Source organism: Ascaphus truei, chromosome 3, assembly GCF_040206685.1.
Source record: "Ascaphus truei isolate aAscTru1 chromosome 3, aAscTru1.hap1, whole genome shotgun sequence".
Classification (NCBI taxonomy): domain Eukaryota; kingdom Metazoa; phylum Chordata; class Amphibia; order Anura; family Ascaphidae; genus Ascaphus; species Ascaphus truei.
The window spans coordinates 208,985,601-209,013,220 of NC_134485.1; the positions used below are offsets into that span (position 1 = coordinate 208,985,601).

A 27,620-nucleotide genomic window follows, 5' to 3' on the forward strand; every position below is an offset into this window, starting at 1 on the left:
GTAATGCTTAGGTCATCGGCATTAGTAGTTCGAGCCGATCCAGTAGTGCACGGACCTCCCTTTCAGTCCTCAGATGTTAAGCTCCCTAGTACTTCCTGCCAACATCTTCTCCCCCCCTCCCACGGTGTCCCGGTTTGTAGTTTGGACCTTGGGTAACATCACAAGTGGCGCGACTACTATGGATGGCGGTGAAGTCCTTTCCTCCTACGTTATTTGCACGACAGCAGCTTGCTTCTTCAGGGAGCACTACGTAGGCACGATTACCTAGTACTTAACATTGTTTTCCATTCATTTATTTGTATTTATCATTCATTTACTTATTCTTCATTCTTTATTTATCATTATTGTTTATTCATTATTTGTGTGTGTGTGTTGTAGAGTGACTATGTACTCTGTCAGCCCGTTTCAATATATTTAAATGTATATTCCATTTAGCTGTTCATTACTAGAGTGAACGCATTGGTGTTTCCAATTGGTGTTGAAGCTAACCTTTACTTGACTGTTCTATTTTCTCCTAAATTACATATGTGTTTGGTTTTTCTTGCAGCAAAGTGGGCCTGGACTGGGCATGTACAGTGACCGATATTCTGAGAGAATTAAATGACTCCCCTCAATGGCACAATGTGATAGCAGCTTATACAGACTGCTGTATAAAAAAGCTGCCTTTCCAGCTAAAGAACACCAACATCTTTACATTGCTGGTCCTGGTTGGGTTTCCAGAGGTAAAATATCTTTGTTTCATTTGCGCCTTTTTAGTGAAACCAAGATGGCATTGAAAGCAGTGAGAACCTATTCATTCATTCACAAATCTAACCAGGTGCAAACTTTATTTGCATATTGCCTAATGCATATAATGTGTCGACCAATACATAATATAGAAGTCCTTGATTAAGAAGAAATTAATTCAATGTAGTGCGGATAATTGTCCATAAGAAATGAGGGCTTTCTAGTTAAGAACGTACTGTAGAAGACCAGAATCATAGGACATCATTTAAAACGGACCCAGGCAAATTTCTGATTTGCAACAAGAGAGATATCCCCAGTGCTTCTTGGTGCTGGGGATATCTCTCCTAATCCTGGACCCAGCCATATACATATGTACTCTCACTCACGACTCCATGACACTTCTTTCCCTGCTAATGGTATTAACCCATCTCATTTACTACCGACCAACCTTAAAACTCACATCGCAAAATAAGCGTCCCAATAGCCTGGACTCATAGCTACTATCCAACAGTCAGTTGCGCCTATCAACCATTGTGGCCAAGCCCTGCCATCTACTACACTTATTCCCTCTACTGCACTTATTCCCTCACCTTCTGTCTCTGTAAGTCTCCCATCATATCACTTAGATTGTAAGCTCTACGGGTCAAGGATTTCCTTTCCTATTGTCTGACTTTGCTGCGCTTATTGTATTATTATAATTCCCTGTATTATATTGTCTTTGTGACTTTGCAATAAGTATATAGCCACTTTTTAATGAATAGCGTATACATAGATTTTTTATCAGAATACTCTAGTTTGATCATGCGACCCTCTCAGCTGGTGAAGGGGTTTGTGTACATATCAAAGAAAATCTGTAAGTAAAGTGAGTACACTTTTGGCGCTATACAGATGCAGCCACCAGTATCGGATCACTTGCCTGGGTAAAAACGAAGGCATCTCGCATGAAATGCCTCAACATTTTTGTGAGATTCTGCTGCCAAACTAATGACCCATAGGATTAACACAGCAGGGGTCCCTGGTCAGGTTGAATGGGACTGCAGGGACCCGCCGCTGTGTTAATCCGATGGGCCATTAGTCTGGTTGCAGAAATCTCACAGAAATGTTGCAGTTTATTGGGAGATTGCCCCAGATTTTTTCATGGCAAGTGATCTAATACTGGTGGCTGCATCTGTATAAAGACAGGCAGGCAGGCAGGCAGGCAGGCAGACAGACAGACAGACAGACTTTCAAGGTTCCTGTAACACATAATTAATAGGATAACCTAGCTCTGATTCGCTAAAAAAGCAAGTTGCTTCCCTGAAACGCCTGTCTGGTTAAAATGCTATGAGGACTGAACCTGGACCAGCCAGGACTAAGCAAAAGTAAACAAAAATAAATAAAAAAAAAACATTTTGTGTTATTTATATCCAAATTCTACTGGTAATATTTTTATCAGGATGGAAGTATTTTCATTCTGTGGTTAGTCTTTTGGCTACGCTATCTACTATGCTAATTCCATCATTTTCACTCCGCAAAATGAACATTCTAAAACGACGTTTTAGAAAGTGTTAAAATAATGTTAAGTAAAATAAAATAATAATTTGATCAACGCTTTCTTCTTTGATTACATATGAAAAACGTTAAAGCTGCAGTTCAGTCAATATCCTGCATGTGTGGTTTTCTTTAATAAATCATTCTGTAGTAAGAAAAAATACTTTTAGCATTTTCTGTTTTTAAAAAAACAATTTTGAAAGACCAATTTTCTTGTATTCTATTTTAACAACCATTTGCTAAGGCACTGCCCCTTCATGTCCTGTCACAAGCCCTGGCACACCCCTTTGTCAGCCACGCCCTCCCTCTTGCACATGTCAGTGCAGGAGTGCTCATGAATATTCATGAGCTTCCACTGAGAGAAAGAAGCAGAATATAAACAGATCCCTTCACTAATGATGTCACCAAATTTCGCCGATCAATACATGGAGAACGAATTGACCGGCAGCTATACAGTTCTTTAGGTAATTAGAGATTGCACACATGAAACTATTGAAGTAAAAAAATAAATTAAAAAAAAAAGACTGAAATGCAGCTTTAATGTCCATGTCCATCTATACATTTGTAATGGCTACTTAAAATAAATATCCAAATACTCAATTTGTATATTAGAAGAACATTTGTCTGTGATAACTTGGTATTTGATATGTGTTACTTGCATAGCTAATATACAAAAGGCAAGCTGTGCATTGTTCGTTGTGTACTCTGTGGGGTACCCCAGGCAGGGTACCTCTGCTCTTCTTTGCATACAGCTTCCAATACATGAGCAGGTGAATGGCTGTATGTTACTGATTCCAAGTTGTGACTTTTCTAACATACTGTAGCCTGCTCCGTTGTTGTGCTGTTAATTCACATATGACACTAGTCCTGATTACTCTTGTTTATAGCTGTTGTAATAGTGGCAACAAAAAAAAACGTTTCCTGAATACTGTGTTTTATGAGCAGGCACTCTTTATCCTTTGGATAGTTAAAAAAATATATATATATATATATATATATCTTTGTAAGCAATTAAATCAGTGCATCACATCTACTCAATTGCAATCATGTTTGTGTTGCGTCTTCCTGCAGGTTCTGTGTATGGGAGCACGGTCTGTGTATATAGACAACGCCAAAGAGCCGCATGATGTCATCCTATTAAAGCACTTCACTGAAAAAAACCGAGCTGTTGTTGTTGACATCAAAACCCGAAAGAGGAAAACGGGTAATTTTTGTTAAACTAGTTACATTTTTAGTAATGTTATTAGCTTAAAGGTCTTCCAGCAAATGCTTTTTTATTTTCCATTTTGTTTATACATGTTTTAAAGTTCTTGTAAAGTATAAGGGGTTTTAAACAGTAAAAGGTGAATTTAATGTCTTCCTATTATTCCAATTTCATTAAAAATGAAGAAACATGTAAGCGTTTTTGATTCAGTCCTTTATTCTACTGCTTGCTGTACCTCTCCAGCTTCTTCCCAGCATATAAATATTTATTTCCACATTCCCGAGATCGGACAGTCCAACTCCCCACTGACAGAGCAACATGCTGAGAGTTGAATATAGTGAGGGTGTATACCAGTGTTTTTTAATATTGTTTTTTTTGGTTAAGGAAGCCTATAATTATATTGTGAAATTCTGCGGAACCCCATCCCTCTCTAATAGCGCGTCTGATATCAGATGCATTGTAAGGAACCCCAACCCTCTCTAATAGCGCATCTGAGATCAGATGCATTGTAAGGAACCCCAACCCTCTCTAATAGTGTGTCTGAGATCAGATGCATTGTAAGGAACCCAACCCTCTCTAATAGCGTGTCTGAGATCAGGTGCATTGTAAGGAACCCCAACCCTCTCTAATAGCGCGTCTGAGATCAGATGCATTGTAAGGAACCCCAACCCTCTGTAATAGCGCGACTGAGATCAGATGCATAGTCAATACTTATGTATTTGGTATAATTTTCAAATTACCTACATTTTTCCGGGAACCCTTTAGAGACGCACAGGGAACCCAAGGGTTCCCAGAACCCCTGTTGAAAAACACTGGTATATATTGTCGGCATTAACTGTTTATTTCTCCTCTTAGTGAAAGATTACCAGTTGATGCATCAGAGTGAATCTGAAAGCCAAGGCTTGCAAGACCAGCTCAAGAAGTATCTTCAGCATTTTGCTTTCATGATAAATCACCTTTTTCAATCCACCTTGGACAGCAGCTGTGCAGAAGCAGTAGAGGCTGCATGGGTCCTATCACTTGCTCTTAAAGGATTATATAAAACACTTAAGGTAATAAGTGTGTTTGTCTTCTGATTCCTGCTCATTTGAGTTCGCGTGTGCATTGGTTCTTAAGGTACATGAAAATAATTTAAGGTGACAAGATTCAACTAATTTAATAGCACTTGTGCTTTTTTAACTTTTGTTTAGTAACTTGACAGTCAACTAAAAAACTAAAACGGCACAATTTGTAACATTTCCATTAATTAATATGCATTTAGTAGCTTTTCAGCCTTAGACCCAAAATGTATACTCAATGTCTGGGGTGAATTTCTTAAAGGAGCCATCCAAGCAATATCCTAATGTGTGTTTTTTAAAATAAATTAGTTCTGTAGTATTAGATAATACTACCGCTTTTTTAAATTAAACTCTGCCATTTTGTAATGAGTTAATATACAGAGCATTCTTTGATTTCTATAGCAGGATTTAGGACACCTCCCAAGCAGTGCAAGATCTTTGTAACACTTTCCTGTTTGTGATAATTTCTTGCCAGTATTCCCAGCAGTTTGAGCTGTAAGCTGTAACAATAGATAATGTTACATTAGTGATATAAGAATACATTGTAGCTGCTGAGTAAGGCCTCGGGCATGGTCAGTGCTTATGCGCTGACCCGTGCTGAGGCGCGCTGCTGCTCGAAACTGAGCCCCTGCAGCCGCAATGAGAGCGGCTTTTTGCAGGGGCTCTCGCACGCTTGCGGAAGCGTGTGCCTCACGCAGTTTTGAAATTTGGCGCTCGCCGGAGCGCAGGGCCGGTCACGTGAGCGGTTCGCCCATGAGGGCGAACCAGCTCCGTGACGTCACTGGCCCGCCCCCTGACGGCCTCCACACTGTTTGGGGCACTATGTCTCAGGCCTTACCCTGTCTGAAGGATTGATTGAAACTAAAAGGCAGCCATTTAGTGAAGCCTGGGAAGCAGATTTCTGCTGATTGGTCTCCGGTGAACGATTCGATTGGCAGATTAGGTAATATGTTTTCAATAAAGGTAATCAAAGGCTGCATATATTAAAACCAAAAATATATATTTTTTAAATTTAAGCTGCTTGGATTTCCTCTTTACGAACATGTAAATAAGTAGAGGTTTGTGTACACTTATCCCAAAGATACTGCAGGTGAATTTATGTACAGTAACAATACAGAGTATTAATGGGCCACACTATCTTACATATTTCATTTTTTCTTAATATATGTATCTTTATATGTATCTTTATATGTAAAAACAATTTCTACACACATGGGGGGGGAAAAAATCTTTCTCATACATATGGATATTCAGTTCTGAATCTTCATTTTGTATGACTTCCATTCACTTGCGTATCTATGATTATACTTAGCTGTATAAATGAATGTGAAATTATTTTCTTGTCTTGGTAGCAAAATATATTATCTTGAGTGACAGGAATCGCCTATTTAATTTCTTTACATCGTTACACATTTAATTCTCTTGATCTATTTCAGGTGACTGATTCATAGTTATTTATGTACCTCATGAATTTTTTTGGAACATTATTCCCTTCTTAAAGTAGCAGCAACACCTGGGATTTGTAAAATGGTTTATTCTTTTTAGATAGTTGGCAGCGGGGGCCTCCGGAGCTGAAGCATGCCTTCTCCAGCTCCGGGACCCCCGTTTACCAAGATCATTTCCACGTTCGTTAGTTGGTGGCTAAACCTGGGGGCTGATATCCCGTTTAATCTCGTGTGATCTCGAGGGCCGATACAGTAGATTTGCTCTGGAAACCCCTGCTTTTTTTTTTCTTCGAATTTTTTATTGGGTTTTTCAGAGGGTAGGGTACAGAATATCATATCACAGCAAGCTGGTACAAAAGTCATGGAGAGGAAGAAAGAGGGGGGAGAGGGATGGGGGGGGAAGGGGAGACGGGGCACCCCCTCAACCCCGCCCAGGGTCCGACGCCTACCAAGCTCTAAAACAGATTTTGAGTAGTTTAAGGGGGTTTAGTCATATGACCAAGCTTCCCAGACTTTGTTGAATTTGTCTAGTTGTTGTTGTAATCGAGCTGATAGGAGTTCCATCAGACGGACTTCCCTGATTCTGATGAGGACCATCTCCCTGTTGGGGTGGTCTAGTTTTTTTCCATTTTGCCGCTATTGAGCGGTGGGCTGCAGTTAGTACAAATGATATAAATTTTTTGGTCTGAGGGGGGAGGCCTTCTATTGGTTTACCCAGCAGAAACGACACCGGATGTGGGACCTCCACCTCACTTATCTCCTCCACCATGGCTCGGATCATATCCCAAAAAGGGCCCAACACGGGACAGGTCCACAGTATGTGTACCAGGTCTCCCTGCTGGCCGCATCCCCTCCAACAGAGGTGTGACAGGCCAGGGAAGGCCTGGCTCAGCCTACTCGGGGTGAGGTACCAGTGGAATAAAATTTTCTAGATGTTTTCCTTAATGGGGGTACAAATTGAGGTTTTTGTTGCGGCATCCCAGATATCCTCCCAGTGAAACCCCTGCTTTTGCTTTACAATGTGGTCAAAACCAAAAAAGGAAAACCGTTTTCCACAGTATACACTATCTGGGTTTGTTTCTCCTGAAACATCACTGCTGTTTTTGCAAGACTTTCCAAGTGGAATGCTTCTTGAATTGCCTCGAAATAAAATACTGCTTTGTTGGTAGTGCATTTTTTTCTATTTTTTGTGTGGGGTATAAAAATACCTGTGCTGGGTTTTTTTCTTGCAGAATCACGGCTTTGAAGAGCTTCAGACTGCTTTCGTTCACTCTGGTTTACTTAAGTTGTTGGTGAGGAAATGCCGTAAAGGGACTGGCTTCAGTAAAACATGGCTGCTTCGAGACTTGGAGGTAACGCCGCGGGACCTGAGCACCCCCTTTTTTGTTGTGTGCAGAGTTCCTAATTGAACCCACTGTATTTGTGATGCCTTAAATGCTGGAAGAGGGACAAAAACAGCTGTAGCCGTACCAGTGCAATCCAATGTATACAGCGAAAGTTATCAACTATTTTGTTGTCTGATCAAAAATAAAAAAACATTACAATTGTTACATGGACAAGCTTTGGGGAGCTAGGCTTTTCCCATCATCAGAATAGAGGGAGACGGGGCGCATTTTCCTTTTGTATATTAAAAGCATAGAAGTAAAAAAAAAAAAAGAGCCTTATTTGTAGTGTACAATATACCGGTAGTGTACTATATACCGGTAGTGTACAATATACCGGTAGTGTACAATATACCGGTAGTGTACTATATACCGGTAATGTACTATATACCGGAGCTCTTCAACCAGTTCTACAAAGGGGCCAGATTAGAAAACATTTAGGACCACAAGTTTATTATAATGTAATTTTTAGAGACATTTGAAGACCGTTTGCAATATTTTGAAAGCCTGTTTAACATCTGTACCATATATTTACTTTTATTTTCAATTGCATTTTAGAGTAAAAATAACGGCACTTTGCTCCGGCTAATTCCATATTACAGTAGTTGCTTGGTCAGCTGAGCGCCTGAGGGCCACATCTAGGCCAGTTAAAGAGCCCTCGTTCTTGCTTCTACTATTTTGTGCTGTGACATTTGAGATGGGCGCCATGCTGTTTTGGACATTATTGTTATGGATTCACATCTCCTGAGACGTCATGGCATACAGCATTGTTTTATTTAATAGTAAATTTTGACCTGGTTCTGATGATCAATGACGGCTCCAGTAGATCTGCAATAACTCTGCCCTGGTGTTTTCCACAGATCTTGTCTATTATGCTGTATTCCTCAAAGAAAGAGACGAGCGCCCTGCCTGAGAGAGCAGAATCACGCGGCGAAAAGCAAGATTATGATTTGGACCTCGCCATTGATTTTGACCGCAACATTGATTTGGGTCCAATCGAACCAGATCCGTTACAGGGTCTTGATGAAGCTACCAAAATATGCCTAGAGGTAATTTTTTCATTTTAATACAAGCTATTTAAAAAAAAATCTTGTAAAATTGTGCTTAACAGTGAAAACTGAAACTAGCTTGTTTGCTAAATAAGCATGTTTTGTACTTTGGAGAGGAGAGCTGCATATTTGAGATCAATGCTCTGCGTTGAATTGCTCTGCGGTGTCTTGATCTGCAGTGTGTTTCATGCCCCTTTGGCAAAGATCGTTCCTCTTCTCACCGAGCTAAACATCCCCGACTTGCAAAACTGAGCCTCTTCAATACCAAAAAGCTTCCAGAAAAACACCAGCTTCACATGGGATTTAGCTTCTAATAGATTTTTAATGTCTTTAGAATATGTTGCTCTAAAACGTATTGGCATCGCTGTGTGTGTCCACCAGGACTTTGTTGGCCCCAAGTGTATGTGTTAACTTTATGTTCTGCCAATATTGTTTCAGATGACTCGTGACACTTTCCATGCACCTTTACACATTCTTCGTGCGATATATGAAATGCAAATGAAACAAATAGACTCCTTCTTCTTGGAGGTTCAGGAGAGGTAAAATATTAAACTTTTTGTATGGCGCTGGCGGGCTTGTAACAATGCTGCAGGCTCTCCATGTTTTCTCTCTGACTTAAGTGTTCTTGGGCTTGAAGAGGAAATGTCCATGCCTGTTTAGCTGATATTCTGTTCTGCTTCACCTTCAGCACTCTCTATGAATCTAATAAGCTGATGTGATGAGGTGTTGCTAAACAAAACAAAAAGGAAATGTATTCGGCACCGGATATTAAAGTCACGGTGTAGTGTGACAAATCACACCAATGTAAAATACAACCGTAAGCTGTTTGGTAGAAGACAAATGTCCTAGTTGCTTCAATCGAATTTCAATGCAGATGGAAATCCAGTGCATGCAATAAAAAAATAAAAAAAGTAACGCTTAATACTGTTTGGTGTATATGACAGCACAGCATTTAGCACTGGAAGATAGCCTCAGAGGTAATAAGTGAAAATGACAGGTAAGTGACAAAAGGGATTGTACATTTATTAAAAGTAGTATAAAACAATATAAAAATACAAAATAACCACAATAATATATATTATAGTAATGACTTCCAATGGCAATCCGCTGCAATAAGTAGATGCCCTACTTGCTAGACGCAGGTAGGATATGCGCGGTGGATAATTAAAGAGAGTATCCCCTCTCATCTGTTACGGTTCAGCCCAACAGTCCCCGAGATGTGCCGTGTCTCAGAGCTGCTGATGGCGGCACGTTTGTTGCTCCCTGGGAGGAGCTGGACGATGCGTGTTACCACGCTGTTCTCTGCTGCTGCCTCCTGTAGTCTCCACGGGCTCTCCTCAAGTTTGGGGTGTTACTAAACGTCACCTTTTTATAGTGTGCTCTGGCTTTTCTCGGCAGCCGATTCAGCACAACCGCGCATGACACCATTTCTGTAAAGCACACCCAAGCTATGTAGGGAATTTGTTGAAAGATTAAAATAGAGCCACAAAACAGAGTAGGAGATAAGGATCTGTGTGTGCTGAGATTTGCAAAACATATGAGCACTGACTGCAATCTCTGCGTCTTTCCTTTCCCAAAGATTTGATGGAAACTCGGGTGTAGATGAGAAAGTCAAGAAAATAGCTCAGAAATGGCAAGCCCGTAAGTCTTTGGTATCAGAGGAGCAGAGCGTGAAGGGGGTCGTTTCCCCTTGCACGGTATGTATGACACAATTTTTAGTATGTCCGTATAATTTTATACATTTATTTTATTGACTGTACAAGCATGATATTATTTTGCAGTGGAGTAGCTGAGCCCCCATTCAGTGACTTCTGACCTCTTCCAGTAGGTTGGTGTGTTAGCCAATGTCTTAATTCCCTTGGTGCACGTCATCTGCCGCAGCTGTGAAAAAGGCATTTGCTATCGTAGATCAGTGTTTTTCAAGAATTATATTGTTTACGGAACCCTATAATTATATTGTAAAATTTTGAGGAACCCCAACCCTCTCAAATAGCGTGCCTGATACCAGATGCATTGTAAGGAACCCCAACCCTCTCTAATAGCGCGTATGAGATCAGATGCATTGTAAGGAACCCCAACCCTCTCTAATAGCGCGTCTTAGATCAGATGCATTGTAAGGAACCCCACCCCTCTCTAATAGCGTGCCTGATACCAGATGCATTGTAAGGAACCCCAACCCTCTCTAATAGCGTGTCTGAGATCGGATTTATTGTAAGGAACCCCAACCCTCTCTAATAGCGCGTCTGAGATCGGATGCATTGTGAATTCATCTGTATTTGGTACAATTTTCAAATGATCTGAAAATTGCAGGGAACCCTTTAGGGATGCCTGCGGTACCCAAGGGTTCCTTGGAATCCCTGTTCAAAACACTATTATAGATTTGTATCTTTTCCATGAAATATGCAAGTAGGAAAGAAGCAATAGATTTCCATGCAGCAGTGGTCGGGCTGCAGTATGTGTGCTTCTTAAATATAGCAATGTGTTGAATACAATGCTCCAACAATGAAAAATCTTGCACGCAGATTTGCCTTGAGTTTAGGATGTGCCCTCTTTGCCCTGCTTGAAGAAAAAAAGCTATCATACTTAATAAAAGCATCTAATTGAATATATTTGAAGGATTGTGTAACGCGTTGATATGCATTTATGTTCTATTTGATGTGTATAATATATATATGTATATATACAGTGTTTGACAAACCTATACATTTGCACGCCCCGGGCGAGTGGATTTAACATTGTGGCGAGCGCCTATTGGCCCAAGCAGCACATGTGTGGTACTAGGTGGCGAGTAGATTTTTTGGGGATTTGTCGACCACTGTATATATATATATATATATATATATATATATATATATATATATATATATATATATATATATATATATATATATATAACAAAAAACTACAATAAGCGCAATCACAATTAGACTAATAATGATATTTACCACATATATAGGAGGGTATACTACCTCACAATCTAACTTTCCCTGATTAAGTCTGCAGCCAAAAGGTCTACCGCTCCACGGGCTGGTATATAAGGATATCCAAACAAGAGTGACCTAGGCGCAAGTAAAAACAAGAAAAACAAACATAGGGTAATAATTGTTTTTCTTGTTTTTACTTGCGCCTAGGTCACTCTTGTTTGGATATATATATATATATACATATATATATACATATATACATATATATATATTATACACACACACTATATATGATATACAGTATATCAGTATGCTGTGAAGAGAAAATGCAGAAAGCATGGTAAGCGTTTTACCTAAGGAAAATATCAAGCTAAACTCGGTGAGTGATTCTCTGAGCACCATGTATAAAAAATGATTGCTTCCCACGCTTTAAATTGAACGCACCTACACAGTCTTTAAAGCGGAAAGCTTCTCTCTCGAAACCTGTAATTATCCATCTTGCAGCCAAAGCCAGTGCACTGGGAAAAAGCAACCGAGGAGACCAATCCAGTCAGCCAGAAACTTATCGTAACCAGCGAAAATGATCTTCAGCTCAGCTTTGCCAAGCAACGGCGCACAAAGAGCTCCATCCTCCTGCGCAAGAAGCTGGACTCGCGCAGCAAAATTGCAATACGGGATTGCCTGTACCACGTTAATGAGGCCACAGCTGTGGTTTATTCTCGTCATGTGCTGGCATCCCTGTTGGCTGAATGGCCTGATGGAGTTCAATTAAATGAGGACATCCTGGAGCTTAGTGGACCAGCTGACATAACATACATTTTGAACATGCTGATGCACCTGGAAGAGAAGCAACTATGGGAGAAGGTAATAGTACTGTTTTTGACCAAAAAGCCCTGTTCATAAAATACTCTTATCCATGCTGTTGCTGAACATGCCTGACGTATATTGATCTGGAGAAAGTGTGTTTGTCAAGAAGGGCTAGGCCTTAGGGGAAAAACGAGTTGAACTGCTTGCAAAGGCCGACAAAGCTCATGCAGTGTATGAACGCAAAGTTCACTGTGCTGTTCCTGTTGTGGGATTTCATCCTTCTTGACCTAATTTCTCCCAAGTGTTAATGCTTATTCTCTGCTGTTTCACCGGCTCTCAGATTAAGACATTTTCTCCATTGCATATGTGTGACCTTAGAAGATAAAATAAGACCTTAATCAGGCGCACTTAAAGATTTCTGAATTTTCTTAGCTCAATAAATATAAGTACCAATATAGGGTTTACATGACTCCAGAGTCATTTTAATGACACACAGCTACAATTTCCCTACTATTCTTTTGCTAACATCCGGAACAAGTGGTGATGTCAAATTTTGATGTTTTCAGAACATCGTTTTCGTAATAGCAATTCAGATATTTGTTATTTAAACCCCTAAAAGGGTAATTGTCTAACATTGTGAAATACAAAGCAAGGCTAAATATGACTGTATAGCTAGCTGAAGTTCAGAACCCCGTGCACCAATGGCAAGATACCATACAGTGTGTATGTTTAAGGGGCCAACACTTGGTAAGTGGTACTTTTTGTTCCAATGTGATAGCTCTAGTCATTTTTCATTTTAGTGTTGCGTTTCTCTCATGATGACCTGAAACCTAGGAGATGTTTCACTTCCTTTAGCTCATAACGCTTGTGTTATGCAGTCCCATGTTCTACTCGGTTCTACGACTGGAGTGGAACATGCATCTTTCTTATGTGATTACTAGCTGATATACCCGGCGTTGCCCGGAATTTAACCCCCTTCACAGATGGTCGTCCCCCCCTCCTTCACAGCTGCGGTCTCCCCACCCTGCACCCCACATGACTGTCCAACCCCCTGCACCCCACAAAACTGCCCCCCTGCACCCCACATCACTCTCCCCCCTGCACCCCACATCACTCTCCCCCCTGCACCCCACATCACTCTCCCCCCTGCACCCCACATCACTCTCCCCCTTGCACCCCACATCTGTCTCTCCCCCCTGCACCCCACATCTCTCTCCCCCCCTGCACCTCACATTATTCTCCCCCCTGAACTGCACATCATTGTCTCCCCCCCCCCCCCCCCATGCATGACCCCCCGGTCCTCGCTAGCAGCGGTTTCAGATGTCCCTCTCCTCGAAATGTAAGGTAAGGGATTCAGGGAGGAGAGGCACTCCCGTGGTGTGGTGTGGCCGGCCCCGTCCTCCATCTGCGGCCGTAGTTTAGCATGGAGCGATCGGTGGCTGGGCAGGAGCGAGAGAGTGCCGGGATTCCAGTTGGTCTCCCCAGTGGCGCCGCCTCCCGCCCCCACACCGCTGGCTGCAAGCGGGGAAGCCAGGGGGGGAGTATGCTCGGTAGGAGCGGCTGTTAGTGTTGTGACCGGGGGGAGGGGGGTTTGTGGTGGGGGAGAGGTGAGGCCTGCGCCGGAGCGGCTGTTAGTGTTGTGACTGGGGGAGGTGGGTTTGTGGTGGGGGAGAGGTAAGGCCTGCGCCGGAGCGGCTGTTAGTGTTAGTGGCGGGTGGTTGTGGGCAGGTGAGGAGGAGAAGAGAGTGGCAGTTGGGTGACGTCATAGAGCCACGCAGGCCAATGAGAGGCGGGCGGGGCGGGGCAGGGATACAGACCAATCTGATTGGCCAGAGGCTGAGTGACAGACCCACAGACCAATCAGATTCACCACATCTAGCAACAACCCCACAAATTTCAATTTTATATATTAAGATAATGAAATAAGTTTGAATTTCCTTTCAAAGTTTCTCTAGAGAACAATAACCCAAACATTTTTTTTTGGAATTGCCTATATATTTAACATACAATTAGCCCAGTCTCTCTACCCCCCCAGTGTTCTCAAATCCATTTTACACCCCAATAGAAGAATCTGCGATGCTTATTTTTTACGGTGAGTTACAGGACATAGCGGATAAACAACATACAAAATAAACATTCCCGGCAGTGGGTGCTTGTTGGGGGTGTGTATACAATTTTGATTTCAGGGAGGAAGGGGTTTTTTCACACTCACTCCCACCCAGACAGAAGATGCCACTTTAAAGGAAAATAGGTTGACACTGGAAACTTTCTCCATTATAATTTTCTGTTTGTAAGACAGTACACTTTTAAACGGGCAATGCTGGTATATATTAATTGTTACAAAACGTTTAATTCCTATTGTGTTGGTAGATCTTGCAGAAAGTGCTTGGTGGCTGCAGTGGGAGTATACTGGGTACAGTGGCTCTCACAGCGTGTCAGTTTATGGAAGAGCGTGGGACGGCCGTTAAAGTCTGCGAATCCAAACACCCGTACAACAACAATACCAACTTTGAGGTACTTCGAGTCTTCACTATTTAGAATTGAAGGATTGTACGAGAGGGAATTGTAGTTCAGTGCTCAGGCCTCACCAGCACTGATCATGTCACAAAAATCGTAACAGTGTATTTGGCAGTCTCCAATATTTTCTCCCAAACCAACACGCCTCCTTTAGCACAACTCACTCATGACTATAATGTAGAAATTGTGAATAAAGAGCATTGCTCTCCAACCTTAATATACAGAACAGTAATAGGAGGCACGGTAGAATAATAGACACGAATGTTCTGATTTCACAGTGTGTGTATGCAGAATTCTAACTGCTTCAATTCCAGCGCAGTAAGCACAGGTTAATTAAAGTATTGACACATTTTTCTTTATTTGTGTACGTTAAAAACATTTAATTGGCTGCTGTATTGGTTTAATCAATTGCACCTTATTTCCCTCTCCTACTTTTTCGTATTGGTCCATATTTACGAAGCAGTGCTACTTCGTAAGATATCTTCCATTATGTCTTAGTAGATATGACCCATTTGCTTGAATGGAAAGTGTCATATGGACTAGCGCTTCTTGGTAAACACGTCTCTGGTTTTATTAAGGGCAACAGGTAGGTTCACTCTTCAGATTGTAATGCTTTACGATTTAGCTCTGAACAAGACAATGGATGGTGAGACCGTTCAAAGTAAAGAGGGTCAAACGAACACAAGGCACACATAGATAAGAATACATTCTTTTGTATGAAGTTCATTTGTCTTCCTGAGGAATACAGTCCAAAATGTGCATTACAGTATAAATGGTAGTGTGTATTTTGTTCTGTGTAGCACATGCATTTCCTGTTTAATGGTAAACTAATGCATTTGCGGATTACATTCAACATTTTGGTGGCTCCTAACTAGTGAGTACACCATGTTTACATAAGTGTATATAAAGTGGACCAAGAAAATCAAAATACTTCTTTTAGCTTGTACTTGTAAACTTTTTTTTTGGTATAGGACAAAGTCCACATTCCTGGTGCCATTTATTTCTCAATCAAGTTTGACCCACAGTGCAACACAGAGGAGGGCTGTGATGAGTTGGTTATCTCTAGCTCCTCCGACTTCAAGCAAGACGAGCACAGGTTTAGTGGATCACCACAGAAATGGATAGACTTTGAACTTCCAGGTATGTTCAGATGATAATATATAATAGTGCTGGTGACATGGATGAGGGCGAAGAGGTTGCCTTGGTAATGCACTGCCTATCAAGTGGGAGACGTTGGTTTATGACCATCTGCCAGCTCTGGGTGACTGAGCATGTTGCTTTATCCCTTCTGTCTTGGATACCATAAATAGTACAGTACCAACCTTTTGAGGGGCCTGGATTTATTGTGAGTGTCTTATTATATAATCAGACATGCCCATGCCACTGGCCACAGAAATAAAGCAACTAAACTGTATAGATTGTCTTTTTATTTCATGGGTAACGGCATACCAACATCTCCATGCATCATACCAAAATGACCCATGGCATGTCGGCACTGACTGTTGCACCGAATTAATTTGAAAACATGCCTTGAATATATGTTTGAGTTGTTTTTTGTGTGTGTATGTGTATTTGTATTTTTTATTATGGTGAATCAACTTCTGTTTTTCATTCATTCTATTTCAAGTCTCAATGTAAGCTGTCCTGCATTGGTGTTTTTTTCTTCATTTTTACATTCCAGGTGGTTTCCTTTTACAGCATTTTAATATTACTAATTCTTTTTTGGACAATTCCAATATTTTCAATGTAAAGGTCTGCTTTATATTGGCAGTTCACTTACAGGGTGACTCTAAATCTTTCCCATAAGTACCTGTGAGCTAAAAGACAGTCCCACATAAAAGCACATATTTATGTTTTATGAAAAATGAATGTATTTTATCAATTTTGCCAAATAGGAGACACGTTGTTCTATCGTTTTACATCGGACATGAGTTGTACTGAATGGGGTTACAAGTTCACTGTGAGTGCGGGACACCGTGGGAGGTTTCAGACAGGTAAGTGCAAGTGAAGATCCAACTTCATTAACTTGTATTTGTTTTTTTACGTCCATGCCTTTGAGTACCATTAAATACCACCTGGATGCGGGTCATTTTGTTAAACAGATGCAGTTGAGTTATTTTAGAAAATTCCCATTTTGTTATGCGCATGTTAGGCAGTAGGTTGTGAAGATGGCTTCCCAAGAGTAGAGTTTAACTTTTCTCCAGCAGGGAAGATGTGTTCACTGCATGTAGAATAGAGGTTAAGTGCTTGAGTGATGAGATTAGAAAATGGAATAGGATGCTGGCCATGTTGTTTTTTGTTTTTTTTGGTACAAACAGCCAGGTCTAGTGGTCTGTATCGGTCAGCTTCTGTGAGAATCCACACTGCGTGCTTTTGTATTACATTTTACTCAACGCTGACCAAGCCTTTAATGAAGATTAGCACACAGATTTAGTTGTTGTTGTTGTTGAAGTCTGGAAATAATGGAGTAGCCAGTTAAAGGGCTGTTATATAGTGTGTGCGCCGTGCGCACGCGTGCCTGTGCGAAGGCACGTGCACGTGCCGCACACGTTTTGTGTGTATACTATGTGCGAGTGTGTGTTTTCAAATAAATATATAAATCCTTTAATAATTTTTTTAATAACATTGTACATACATACACACACACACACACATATACTTACATTTTCAGCGGCGCAAATTCTTTCTTTTTCTCAACTTCTCCCCTGTCGGCCGGTTCCACTCTCCTTGCCGTGCGCGAGCGGCGCCATTATAGAAAGGCTGACTAACGTCAGCCAACTATAAATGCCGCGTGCCCGCATGGCGCAGCAAGCACAGGCTCTATAGAACGGGCCTAGGACTATCTTAGGGTATATATTTTACTTGCATAAATATACATTAGACAAAAAATAACCTTTTTGCTCAATCGGGTGTCAGCTCTATTTCAGCTTGCAATTGCTTTCAAACTAGAAGGATAGCTATTTTATGACTTCATTTTTAGAAGGATAGCTATTTTATGACTTCTTTTTTAGAAGGATAGCTATTTTATGACTTCTTCTTTTTTTCTCCGTGTTCTTAGATGCAATTTTGTGTTTGTTTTTTTTCCACAGATGTATTATTGCAAAGCTAATCAAACTGATACCTGAGCAGCCACATTATTATCTTTAAATTCTAAATCCGTGAATGTTTCATAGATCGATTTTAAAACAGATTATCGTATAATCTCGTGCTAGTGGGGTTGTGGCATCTGTTGTGAAATCCATTTATGGAGAGAAATAAATCTATGATTCCAACATGTGTATTGGAAAATAGATGGGGGTATTATTAATAATCCTACACCTTTTATTTGGTTAAATATTCACATCAAAGACCTGTTGATCTAAAGTTGACAAAATTTTATTTAAAGTATCATTTACTAGGTAATTCTCAGGACAAGTGTTTTTTTCCCCACGCATAAGGAATTGCTGCACCATGTTTGTTCAATTTTATTTTGTACCATGTTGGTCATACATCGGTGCATTTTCTAGTCACATAGGACAAAATAATTTAGTTTGTACCAGTGATTTTGCTGTTGATGTTTCTAAAGATGGCTTCATCGAGTTTACTGATGAATGCTCCCTCTCATTCCATTACAGTTATATATACAACTACTACTGTATGTATGTGTTTTAAAAAAAAAAATTGTAAATATTGTCTCCTTCCCTTCTAAAACGCTAAAACTACTAGTGTTTGAGAGCGGAAACCCCAAACCCCCCCCATCCCCCTAAAAAAATTGCTGGACGTGTGTGTGTGTGTGTGTCTGTGTCTGTGTCTGTGTCACAAATGAAAAAATATTGTCTTCCTGGCTTGGCCTGAAATTGATTTATTTTCCATTGCTATAGTAGGTGCCCGGTAGGTCATACCATCTGCAGTTAACATACACACTTATTGTAATGTTGGGTTTTGTCCTAAACAGTCTAGTTTGCCATTTCAAAGCATTGCGGCCTATACTACTGTAACACTTTGCCCCTTTACACTAAGGAGAGAGACCGTTCAGAAGCTTTTTCCACTAAACCCATGTAGCTGAAATGAGGAAGCCCGTTACAGTGCATAAACTTACCACAGCAAAATACATCTGGTTAGAAAATAACTGAAAGTAGTTCCAGCAATTTGGAACTTTTGAACAAGAATGATCTGTAGGTATTACTGCTGTAGATTAAAGTGGTTTGTTTCAACATAGTGTGAAAATGTGGAACTCTAATTTAGAATCATTTCTCTTCGAGGGTTTGAGATTCTGAAGCAGATGCTGTCTGATCAAAAAGTTGTCCCTCATCTCCCGGTGTCCGGCATCTGGAATTGGCAAGTTGGTGTGGCTTGTAGGCAGACAGGACATCAGCGGCTAAAGGCAATCCATTTGCTACTGAAGATTTTACAACTTGGTCCTGTGAGGTATGCAAATAGCTTTTTCTATCATTTTTTCTATAATTTCCTGACAATGCACCATATGTTTGCAGCCAGTAATAGAGTTTAAAGATTGTGCTGTGCAGGGTTGTTGATAATGGTTGAGATCATGCTTAAAGGTTTAACATGCATACTCTTTGCTTTTACCCCACATGGAAAATGGAGCCAACACAGTTGTTAGTGGAAGTAAAATTAGGTCACAGCTTTAACTACAAGATGTCAAAAACTGTCTGCCAGCCAACGTATGCAGAGGAACCCATATGTTCTGCAAGTAGAATGGGGGAGATCCTTAACTGCCCAACTACTGTGGCCCATCCTCACCACTCTTAGGAATGCTTCACTCTTAATCTCCCTGTGGCTGCCTAGGCCCAACTGCACAGTTAACACCCAGCTTCTTCCACCTGATTTGGTCAGCACCAGCTCGACCGCACAGTAGGCTCCTCCAACCCCCCTAATCTATTCTGGGGACATAACCACAGGCTCAACCGTGCAGTCGGCGCCTTCTTCGCATTTTCCCGATACCCTTTAAGATGGCGTGACGGTTCCTCCACCCGTAGGACCCATTACGGCCACTTACTGGGGCTGAGCACCCAACCCAGGCTGCGACCCTGCACTCTCACTGCTTATTGCCCGGAAGGGCTGCCTGATGTTGATTAAAAAAATATCCAGACCCTCGTCTGAAAGGTGCACCTCATCCCTTCTGTGTTCTCCTAATTACCCCTCGGGTCCTCAAAATCTGTATCTCACCGTTTTTTAGAACTTTGCAGGAGAGGATGGATTTTGCCTTCCCAGCTGTATGCCCCCCTCCTGCTAATATTTGGATAATCTCTGACCAAATTATGTTATTCCATAGGGCCTTTATCCTTTCGCAGTCTGTCTGCATCAGGAAAATTAGGTCTAGCGTTGTGCCCAGATCGTTCTTGCCTAGATGGATTAAGATTATATCGGCCTTACTATTGTCTGCCAGAGCTTTTGCCATGGTTGGTAACAAATCAACCCAGCGCATACCTCTTGCCAAGCCATAGTATGTTCATTCTCTCTCGCAATATGCCTAGTGCCAGACCGCACAGTCTGTTCTGTGCCTGTTCCTGGGCCCAGTGAATAAGCGTGGCCTATCAGCCAAACTTTGTGCGCTTTACTTGGCTTATCTAGACAGAAAACATGTTTGAACTGCTCCCTTCATTTACTTTCCTGTCTTGATCTAATGTATATTCTGTATGAGTTAGATTTCCATCTCTCTAATCCCTTGATCTGCTCTGCCTGCAAACCTTGTTCTTCCGCGGCTATTGCTGTACCTATCCTAAAAGAGTGTGTCCTGAAATGTTTGGGATTAATTATTCCCGCCCCCCCCCCCCCTTTGCAGGCAGTGCTAAAGTATATTCTGAAATTGGAACCTGGTCAAGTGGGTTAAATCCCTGTGAATCAGATAAATATTCCCCCCAGGCAGCAAAGATCTCATAGTGATGTTCTGTACAATTATGGGGAACAAAGTAACAAAGATGCACTTACAATGTTTCAATTTGCAAAAGTATAGTTTGTTAATCTTCTTGAGTGAGTTAATGCAGCAGCCGAAGCTGCTGTTTTTTTTTATTTTTAATTATCTATTTCTTTTTTTCCCTTTTCACACAATGATAAGTAATTAGCTAACTTGCAGATCAATCCGTTCTCCTGTGATCGATCTGAGAAGATTCGGCTCGCGGGTTCACTAAATGGTTGTCAGTGTTGCAGAAGAGGACCAAAGATGCAAAGTTATGTGAGGAAGATCATGTGACTAGGCAGTCAATAGATACAATTGGTGCACTGCTAGAGAGAGGGTAGGGCTCAAAAGGGGGTGCACCAGAACCTGTTTCAGAAGAGGAAGGGGATGTGACTTTGTAAATGGTTGCTATAGAAACAAAAAATGCTTGTTACATTATAATACATTAAAAATCTCATTCAGAGCTTTTTTTTTTTTATGCTACAAGTATTTTCTCATAGCACAGAACTGATTTATTTAAAAAAAAACACACATATAGGATATTGCTTGGTCTGCAGCTTTAAGATGCTATGGAGTTCATTCGTCCGTTGGTTGTGTTCCAGGTGGCCGCCTTGGCCTTTCCTCTTGCTTCTACCTGCCGGCCATGTTGTGCCAATGCCACTCTCTCTGCTCACTGGTCTGTTTTTCAGTCTAAATCAGCCTTCCTGATCCATGCAGGAATATCGGATGTCATCGTTACTTGTGGAGCATTTGTAAACAGTCTGTTGTGCCTGTTACTCCAGTTTTCATTGCACGGAAACCTTTGAAGAAACAGGGATTTCAACCATTACAATGGATATGCCCCAAATCAATACAAACTACAAGATCACTTATATCATACAGTATACTGTATGTGAATGACAGACAGCAGCTCGTGCTTCTTAGTACTTTAAAGAGTTATATTTGTATGGGAAGAAACTGTGCAGTAAAATCATATCACAGCAAAGAAAGCATATTACATGCAGTAACCAAAGTGGTCCTGGGAATAGAGGGCAATCTGTATTATCATTTAGGTGCATTAGACTCATCATGATTCAAAGGGTGTGTTTCCCAATCGTGAAAAATGTTTTCTCCGTCTCAGAGATTAGCTCTAAAAATCCTTGCACTACAGCTCCTTCCAAATGTTGATCCATGCTGTGTTAAGTCTAAATCCACAGTGTAGTTCTTGAGATCATGCTGATGTTGCCTTCATATTTGTCTCGGTTTAGGGACTGTGACCTCAGACTGTTGAGGCCGTTGTGGCCACTTTTCACCCAAATGGAGAGCACTGCTGGTCAAGACACGAGCAGCTCCGGTGTCCTCCAGCCCTTACACCGGGCACTCACTGAACTCTTCTTCATCGCAGAGAACAGAGCAAATGTGAGTGTGTAGTATGCTGCTAAAAACACAAAGGGGTAAGCCTAATTTGGGCTGTGGTACACATTCACAAGAGCCTCCATTGAAAAGATAAACATCTTCAATGGGTAGGACGATGTGCGGGGCTTTTCTGGGAGTTCCCTTTGTAGAGGGTTGAAACCCCAGGTTTGAAGCCAGCCTGGAGATCAGGCGTTTCCTACAATTCTGTGGCCTGATGATTAGCTATTTGCAAATGCAATCTGTAGTCATTTATTGTAGTGATGATGTAATAATGCTTGGCCCTGCGATCAAATATAGATTACATGTAAACAGCAGCACATCTCTGCCCTGGTACTTAATGTTGTGATCACATTTGGATGCATCATGACTTGTTGAATACTAGCATTCTCCCTTGGTTACTTTCACTGCAGGAGTTGGGATGTTTGCAGGATTATCTCCTCAGTTTAGCAAGAGACGATCAACTCTGCCATTACACAGCACAGGTAAGTCTACTCACCTACTTGTCATTATTATTTTAGCATTCCCATATCTCAACACAAATTATACTTGTCTAAAGTGCACACACAGGTTATAAAATGGCAAATTATCTTTGTCAACTATTATTCACTTCAAAATCCGTCTGGACCGGACCCCATCGCTGATAGTGGCAAAAGTGGAAAAGGCATGGAGGAAAAGCTATTCTGCCCATATTTGAGAGCTAATTGTACAGTATGTATGCCAAAAAAGAAGAAATGGAGAGATGCTTCCAGAACTAAATCCACTCGTCTTTAAGTGAAATGTTGAACCATGAGTCAATTTTAAAAAAGTAGTTGGAATTCCTGAAGCTGTAAATTATAAAGTAGTGGTACTCTGCATTACCTCATACCATTTTCAGTCCTACTACTTATCATTGATAATGAGTGGAGATACATTGTATATGCAGTGCCATTGCATGTTCTTTTTCTGTCCGCGTGCAATGTTACAATCAGACAGTCCCATTGTGTTGTCGTCTGCGTCTGTTCAGAGCATTTAGTTGGTGTTAATATAATTGTGTATAATAAATCTACCTAGATTAGCACAGATTGGAGTGATGGCACATTCTTCAATTCCATCTGACAGAAATGATGCATTGTTTTGTACATACATTCAATATCAGTAGTTTAAAGTATATTGAAAGAACACACTACCGTACTGCTCTGTAAAGCAGAAAGTTCTGTGCATTAACAAACAATCCGGAGAGAGACCATGCAACCCACATTCAGAGCACTGGCTGCCAATCAATTGAAGAAAAAAACACAAAAGAAACAAAGGTTTTATTGGGTAACTGAAAGTACAATAGAGGGCCATCTTAAAAGTTATGGATCCGCCTTCAATTGTTTTTTTTTTGTTTGTTTTAGCAAAGGTGGGAAGCTGGGGTCTCTGGCACTGAATCACGGTCATTTCAGCTCCAGAGACCCCCTGCTTCTCACTTTTTTCCTTGTTTGTTATAGCATTCCAAGGGGATTGTCCCCTTCTTTTCAGTATTTCATCTTCACTTTTACCTGCTTGCCACAGGTCAACAATTTGTAGCTCTGATACGCCCAGCCACTCTTTATTGTATGATACAACGAATAAAAATGCATGAACATAAGTGCCCCTCAGTGCTGCTTAAATGAACAGTTTCTAGAACTGTATGGATCGGTGAATGTGATAATACAAGCGCAAGTGAGTGAGTGAAATTGAATATTAAGCAATTTAAACAAATAAGTGCAGTGCTATTTAGCTTTATTCACTAAACAGCCCTGCACTTACTGGTTTAAATTGTTTAATATTTAATTTCACTCACTCACTTATATTTTCACATTCACTCTTTATTGTATATCTAAGCTTAGAGAGACTTGATTTATTATTGTGTGCACAAAGACATTTAGTTAATTATCAGTACATGCTGCAGCTACAGAACGTTAAATGGAATTGTGTTCATTGCTGCATTAAAATTGTGGTGTAGTCCTTTCTACAATTGGCAAAGGAGTGCTGGAAACAAATCATTGTGACTGTCCTAACATCCCTTTACTTTTTTAGGCACTGAAAAACATTGCTGCTATAAGCTTCGCCATTAACTATCCAAACAAATCAACAAGTGCCTGGACTGTCTGAATTTTTGGTAACTAACTTTCGTTGGTCTGGAAACAAGTTCACGTCCAAGCTGATGCAGCATGCTTTGTGGATTCTCACTTCGCTGTAAAATAAGCCCAGTAAAAGCGCACCACTTAGGACAAGTATATCGAAGACTGTCCACCTGCCACTTATCACACACGCATTTGAATATTGTGTAGCCTGTTACTGAGGAAGAGGAGCGTCCATTAGAACACAAAGGAAACAAAGGTGAACATTTTTAGTGCAACGACTGGGATATCCTTGCCTGTAGTGCTTGCTCCCAGGCAATTAAGGCATCCGCTTGAACGCACAACAGGATATTGAGTAATCTGCCTTGTGGCTTCTACGTTTTAGATTTAATGTCTAAAGGAGACTGGCAGCTTTGAAAATTGTACATTGAGGAAAGGGTTAGAGAAACAGGCTCTTGCATGATTTGAAGGTTCTATATGGGTTGACCAGATTGTTCTGTATCATTCCTGTATGACAAATGTGTCCAAGCATTGAGTAGTCCCTCATACTCGGTTTTAAAATACATTTTTTTTGGTTTACGTTGCCTTTTAACAATCCTATTCAAAATTTCAAAAGCCTTTTGTTTTATCTGACTCACTCTGGAGATATTGGCTTGTTTATTTGAAGGTTCATGGCTACTTTTAACATGGTTACACCACTCCCTTATATATAAAATCATGTATGACTAAAGGCCTTGTTACCCATTGCCGATGGGAAAATATATAAATTCTTCTGTTTTTGTACAGAAAATTATTTTGGAGGGACTGCACCTTTTTAGACAATATTGCTTCCTAAGTGGATTATACACTGGATAATATCTTAAGAGAAAATTCTAATTAATATTACTATCCAGAATTTTTTGCAGCTGAACCGATTTCCTTAGGCCTGTTAGAGCTATCTGTAGTATAGAGCAATGACTCGGTTAACCCGAATTTCAAAATAGTTCAACGAGAAGCTACATAAGAATCATTCGCCATACCACCGCCCATGTCAATGTGGATAAGACACATTCTCTGTTTGTATATCTAATTTTAGTCCTGATTGTTTGGTCGAAATCTGTTTTAATGGTGGTTCAAAGCATGCATTACAACCAAGTGCAAATAGACAGTTGCTCGATTTATCAAAAGCAGATGGCAGTATGCATAGCTATTCTATTAATTGTGCACATAACTTTGGCACTACACTGTGCCCAGGTTTTGGAGAAATGCTTGAATCGTGCGGAGCATGGGGGTTGGTAACAACTGGTACTGTACTAGGAGAGATGGGACATATGGTTCCTGGAAAATGTTACCAGCGGATTAGGAGGCTCTCTCTTGAAGCCCAGTGCTACAAAAGAAACATTGTGAGATGTTACAGATTCTGGCTTTTTATCATTTTTGGAGTTGGGGAGAATATGAAGCTTTACACTTGAGGAGTTTAAGATGCTCTCGTATTAGAAATACACCCAAACTGGTTTCTCTGTACTCTACGTGGTTACTGTCTTAGATGAAGCCGGTAATGCCAAGTGAGATTTTCTTAAAATAAGAGGTTTTGTTCCTTTCCCAGACAACGGTGAACGTGACTGGTTGGCTATACGGTGAGGCTCACTGCAAACTACTCATTCTTTTTGGTACAATAGCTATTACTCAGGACTGGCTTATACTAAAAGTTTGCTTTGGTGTGTACCAAACATGAATCATAGATGGTTGGCTGAGAGACTGCATTGTGCGTTATTTGACAGCCTGATTCTTTGAAATTGTTATAGCACAGAAGTAACTAAATTTTTTAGGTTTATTTTGACCCCAGATGGAAATAGATGGAGGAGCTTTACTCGTGACTCCTTGTGTTTTGGGTGCGTGATACTGTAAGTATATAGAGTACTATACAGTATTTTCTGTGCCTTTTCCAGAACCACACATCTAAACTTGATTGGTCTGTGCTTTTTCTTCCATTTTCTTCCACAGATTCATTTCTATATGATTATAGCATATATAGTATATAGGGATTATGGATGGGCAATAATTAGCCAAGAATGCTGCTTTTGCATACTGTATTCAGAATGACTATTGAGGCTTGTAGTTATTGTTGCTGGTGTTCCAGAGCTTGCTGGCGGGTAGCATCCAGTATCCATCGTAGGATAGATTGGGTTTGCACTCTTCTTGCACTGAAATGTTGGTAATGTATGCCTTGTTCTGCCTGTAAACTTGTATTCACAATGATTTTCAGAGCCATTCACATCATGGCTTCCAGTATATGATACAAAATGAAACGACTGTTCAATAATGCGTCTGAAGCATCAAATGCTCCGACGTGGCTATTACCATTTAATAATACATTACTTGCTTAATGGTATGCTTACAAAATGTGCCTAATAATATACAATTTATTATGTAAACACACACACTGTACTTAACATTGTTTTTCTGAGTTATTTTCTTTCCATGTTTTAAATAGGTTTTAATTTCTTTTGTTATGGGGTTAATACTTTTTTCTTATTTTGGTTGTAAAGAAAAATATAGCATATGAATTTCATATGTAAAAAAAGTTATAGATACGATCTGAGTATAATGTGCAAATTAAGAGAAATATATTGTAAAAAAAAAAAAATCACTAAATAAAATAAGTGAATGCAACAGTTTCGTTTTCTTGATTTGTCATCCATCCATCATCTTCTTCATCCCTTGTCGATCTGCTGCTGGGTGAAGGCCTTCCCAATAATCTTACAGGTATTGCTGTTGCAAGCACCTCTTCTCCACGTTGCTCCAACACATTTTCTGATTTAAAATCTGAAAATACAGATGAGTAATAATTGTACAATCCCTTTTAGCTGATGCATTGTGTAAACCACTTAACTGTATACTTCACTTCCTCAAACAAATGGTAATCGTGCTTAAAGCAAAAAGTTTACTGCAATTTCTTTGGCAATTAACAGGTTCACTTTTTGGTGGCTATAAGCTTTCTATTGAAGGCTAGCCCGGTGAACATTTTTTTTTTTTTTAGATTTATCTTTTTCTTATATATTTATTTATCTTGGCTTTGACTGCAGCAGCATCTCTCTGTATCCTCCCCTCCAAATCCCGTCAACATGGCCGTGCGACGTCACGAGACACCCGTTGCCATGACGACGAGGTGCTCCGTGACATCAAGCGGCATCAATTTGCCATGACAATGGGACACCTTATGGTGCCGAGGCATCGGGTGACGCCACATTGTCATGGTGATGTCACAGAGCGTCTCGTTGTCATGGCAACCGGCATCATGTAGCGTCCAATTGTCATGGCAACGCAGCGCCATTTGACGTCGTGCAACCATGTTAACTTGATTTGCAGGGGGAGATGCCGGAAAGATGCCCGAAAAACGAGATTTACGAGGTGAACCCGGTGGCCGGAAATACGTGGCCGAAAGCCGTAGTCTCCGAGTCAAACCCGGAGTGGAGGTAACGCGGGCTATGAGAAATACGGTTCTGCCTACGAGTCGGCTCATTACAGACTTAAACCAAAAATAAACAAATAAACCGATTTATTGCTTTAATTATGTTACTACCGTTGGCTCCCTTTACATGGGATGATGCTGATTTAGGTGGT

At 40.7% G+C, this 27,620-nt stretch overlaps 1 protein-coding gene across 2 annotated transcripts in view; it reads left to right on the forward strand.

Moving 5' to 3' along the window:
- The window catches only part of ZZEF1 (zinc finger ZZ-type and EF-hand domain containing 1), a 114,971-nt gene extending 88,302 nt beyond the window's left edge, over positions 1–26,669 (forward strand). Inside the window, exons 41-55 of one of the 2 annotated variants that reach the window (XM_075589988.1) lie at positions 548–722; positions 3,328–3,460; positions 4,316–4,512; positions 7,196–7,315; positions 8,206–8,394; positions 8,833–8,933; positions 9,974–10,091; positions 11,823–12,182; positions 14,496–14,639; positions 15,614–15,782; positions 16,538–16,636; positions 18,884–19,049; positions 21,786–21,936; positions 22,344–22,415; positions 23,974–26,669. In XM_075589988.1, the coding sequence (XP_075446103.1) occupies positions 548–722; positions 3,328–3,460; positions 4,316–4,512; positions 7,196–7,315; positions 8,206–8,394; positions 8,833–8,933; positions 9,974–10,091; positions 11,823–12,182; positions 14,496–14,639; positions 15,614–15,782; positions 16,538–16,636; positions 18,884–19,049; positions 21,786–21,936; positions 22,344–22,415; positions 23,974–24,048 (2,269 nt within the window). In that variant the 3' untranslated portion in view covers positions 24,049–26,669. Of the gene's footprint in view, positions 1–547; positions 723–3,327; positions 3,461–4,315; positions 4,513–7,195; positions 7,316–8,205; positions 8,395–8,832; positions 8,934–9,973; positions 10,092–11,822; positions 12,183–14,495; positions 14,640–15,613; positions 15,783–16,537; positions 16,637–18,866; positions 19,050–21,785; positions 21,937–22,343; positions 22,416–23,973 lie in introns of those variants that run through there. The other variant, XM_075589989.1, reaches the window with a different exon arrangement.
- Positions 26,670–27,620: the final 951 nt, after the last annotated feature.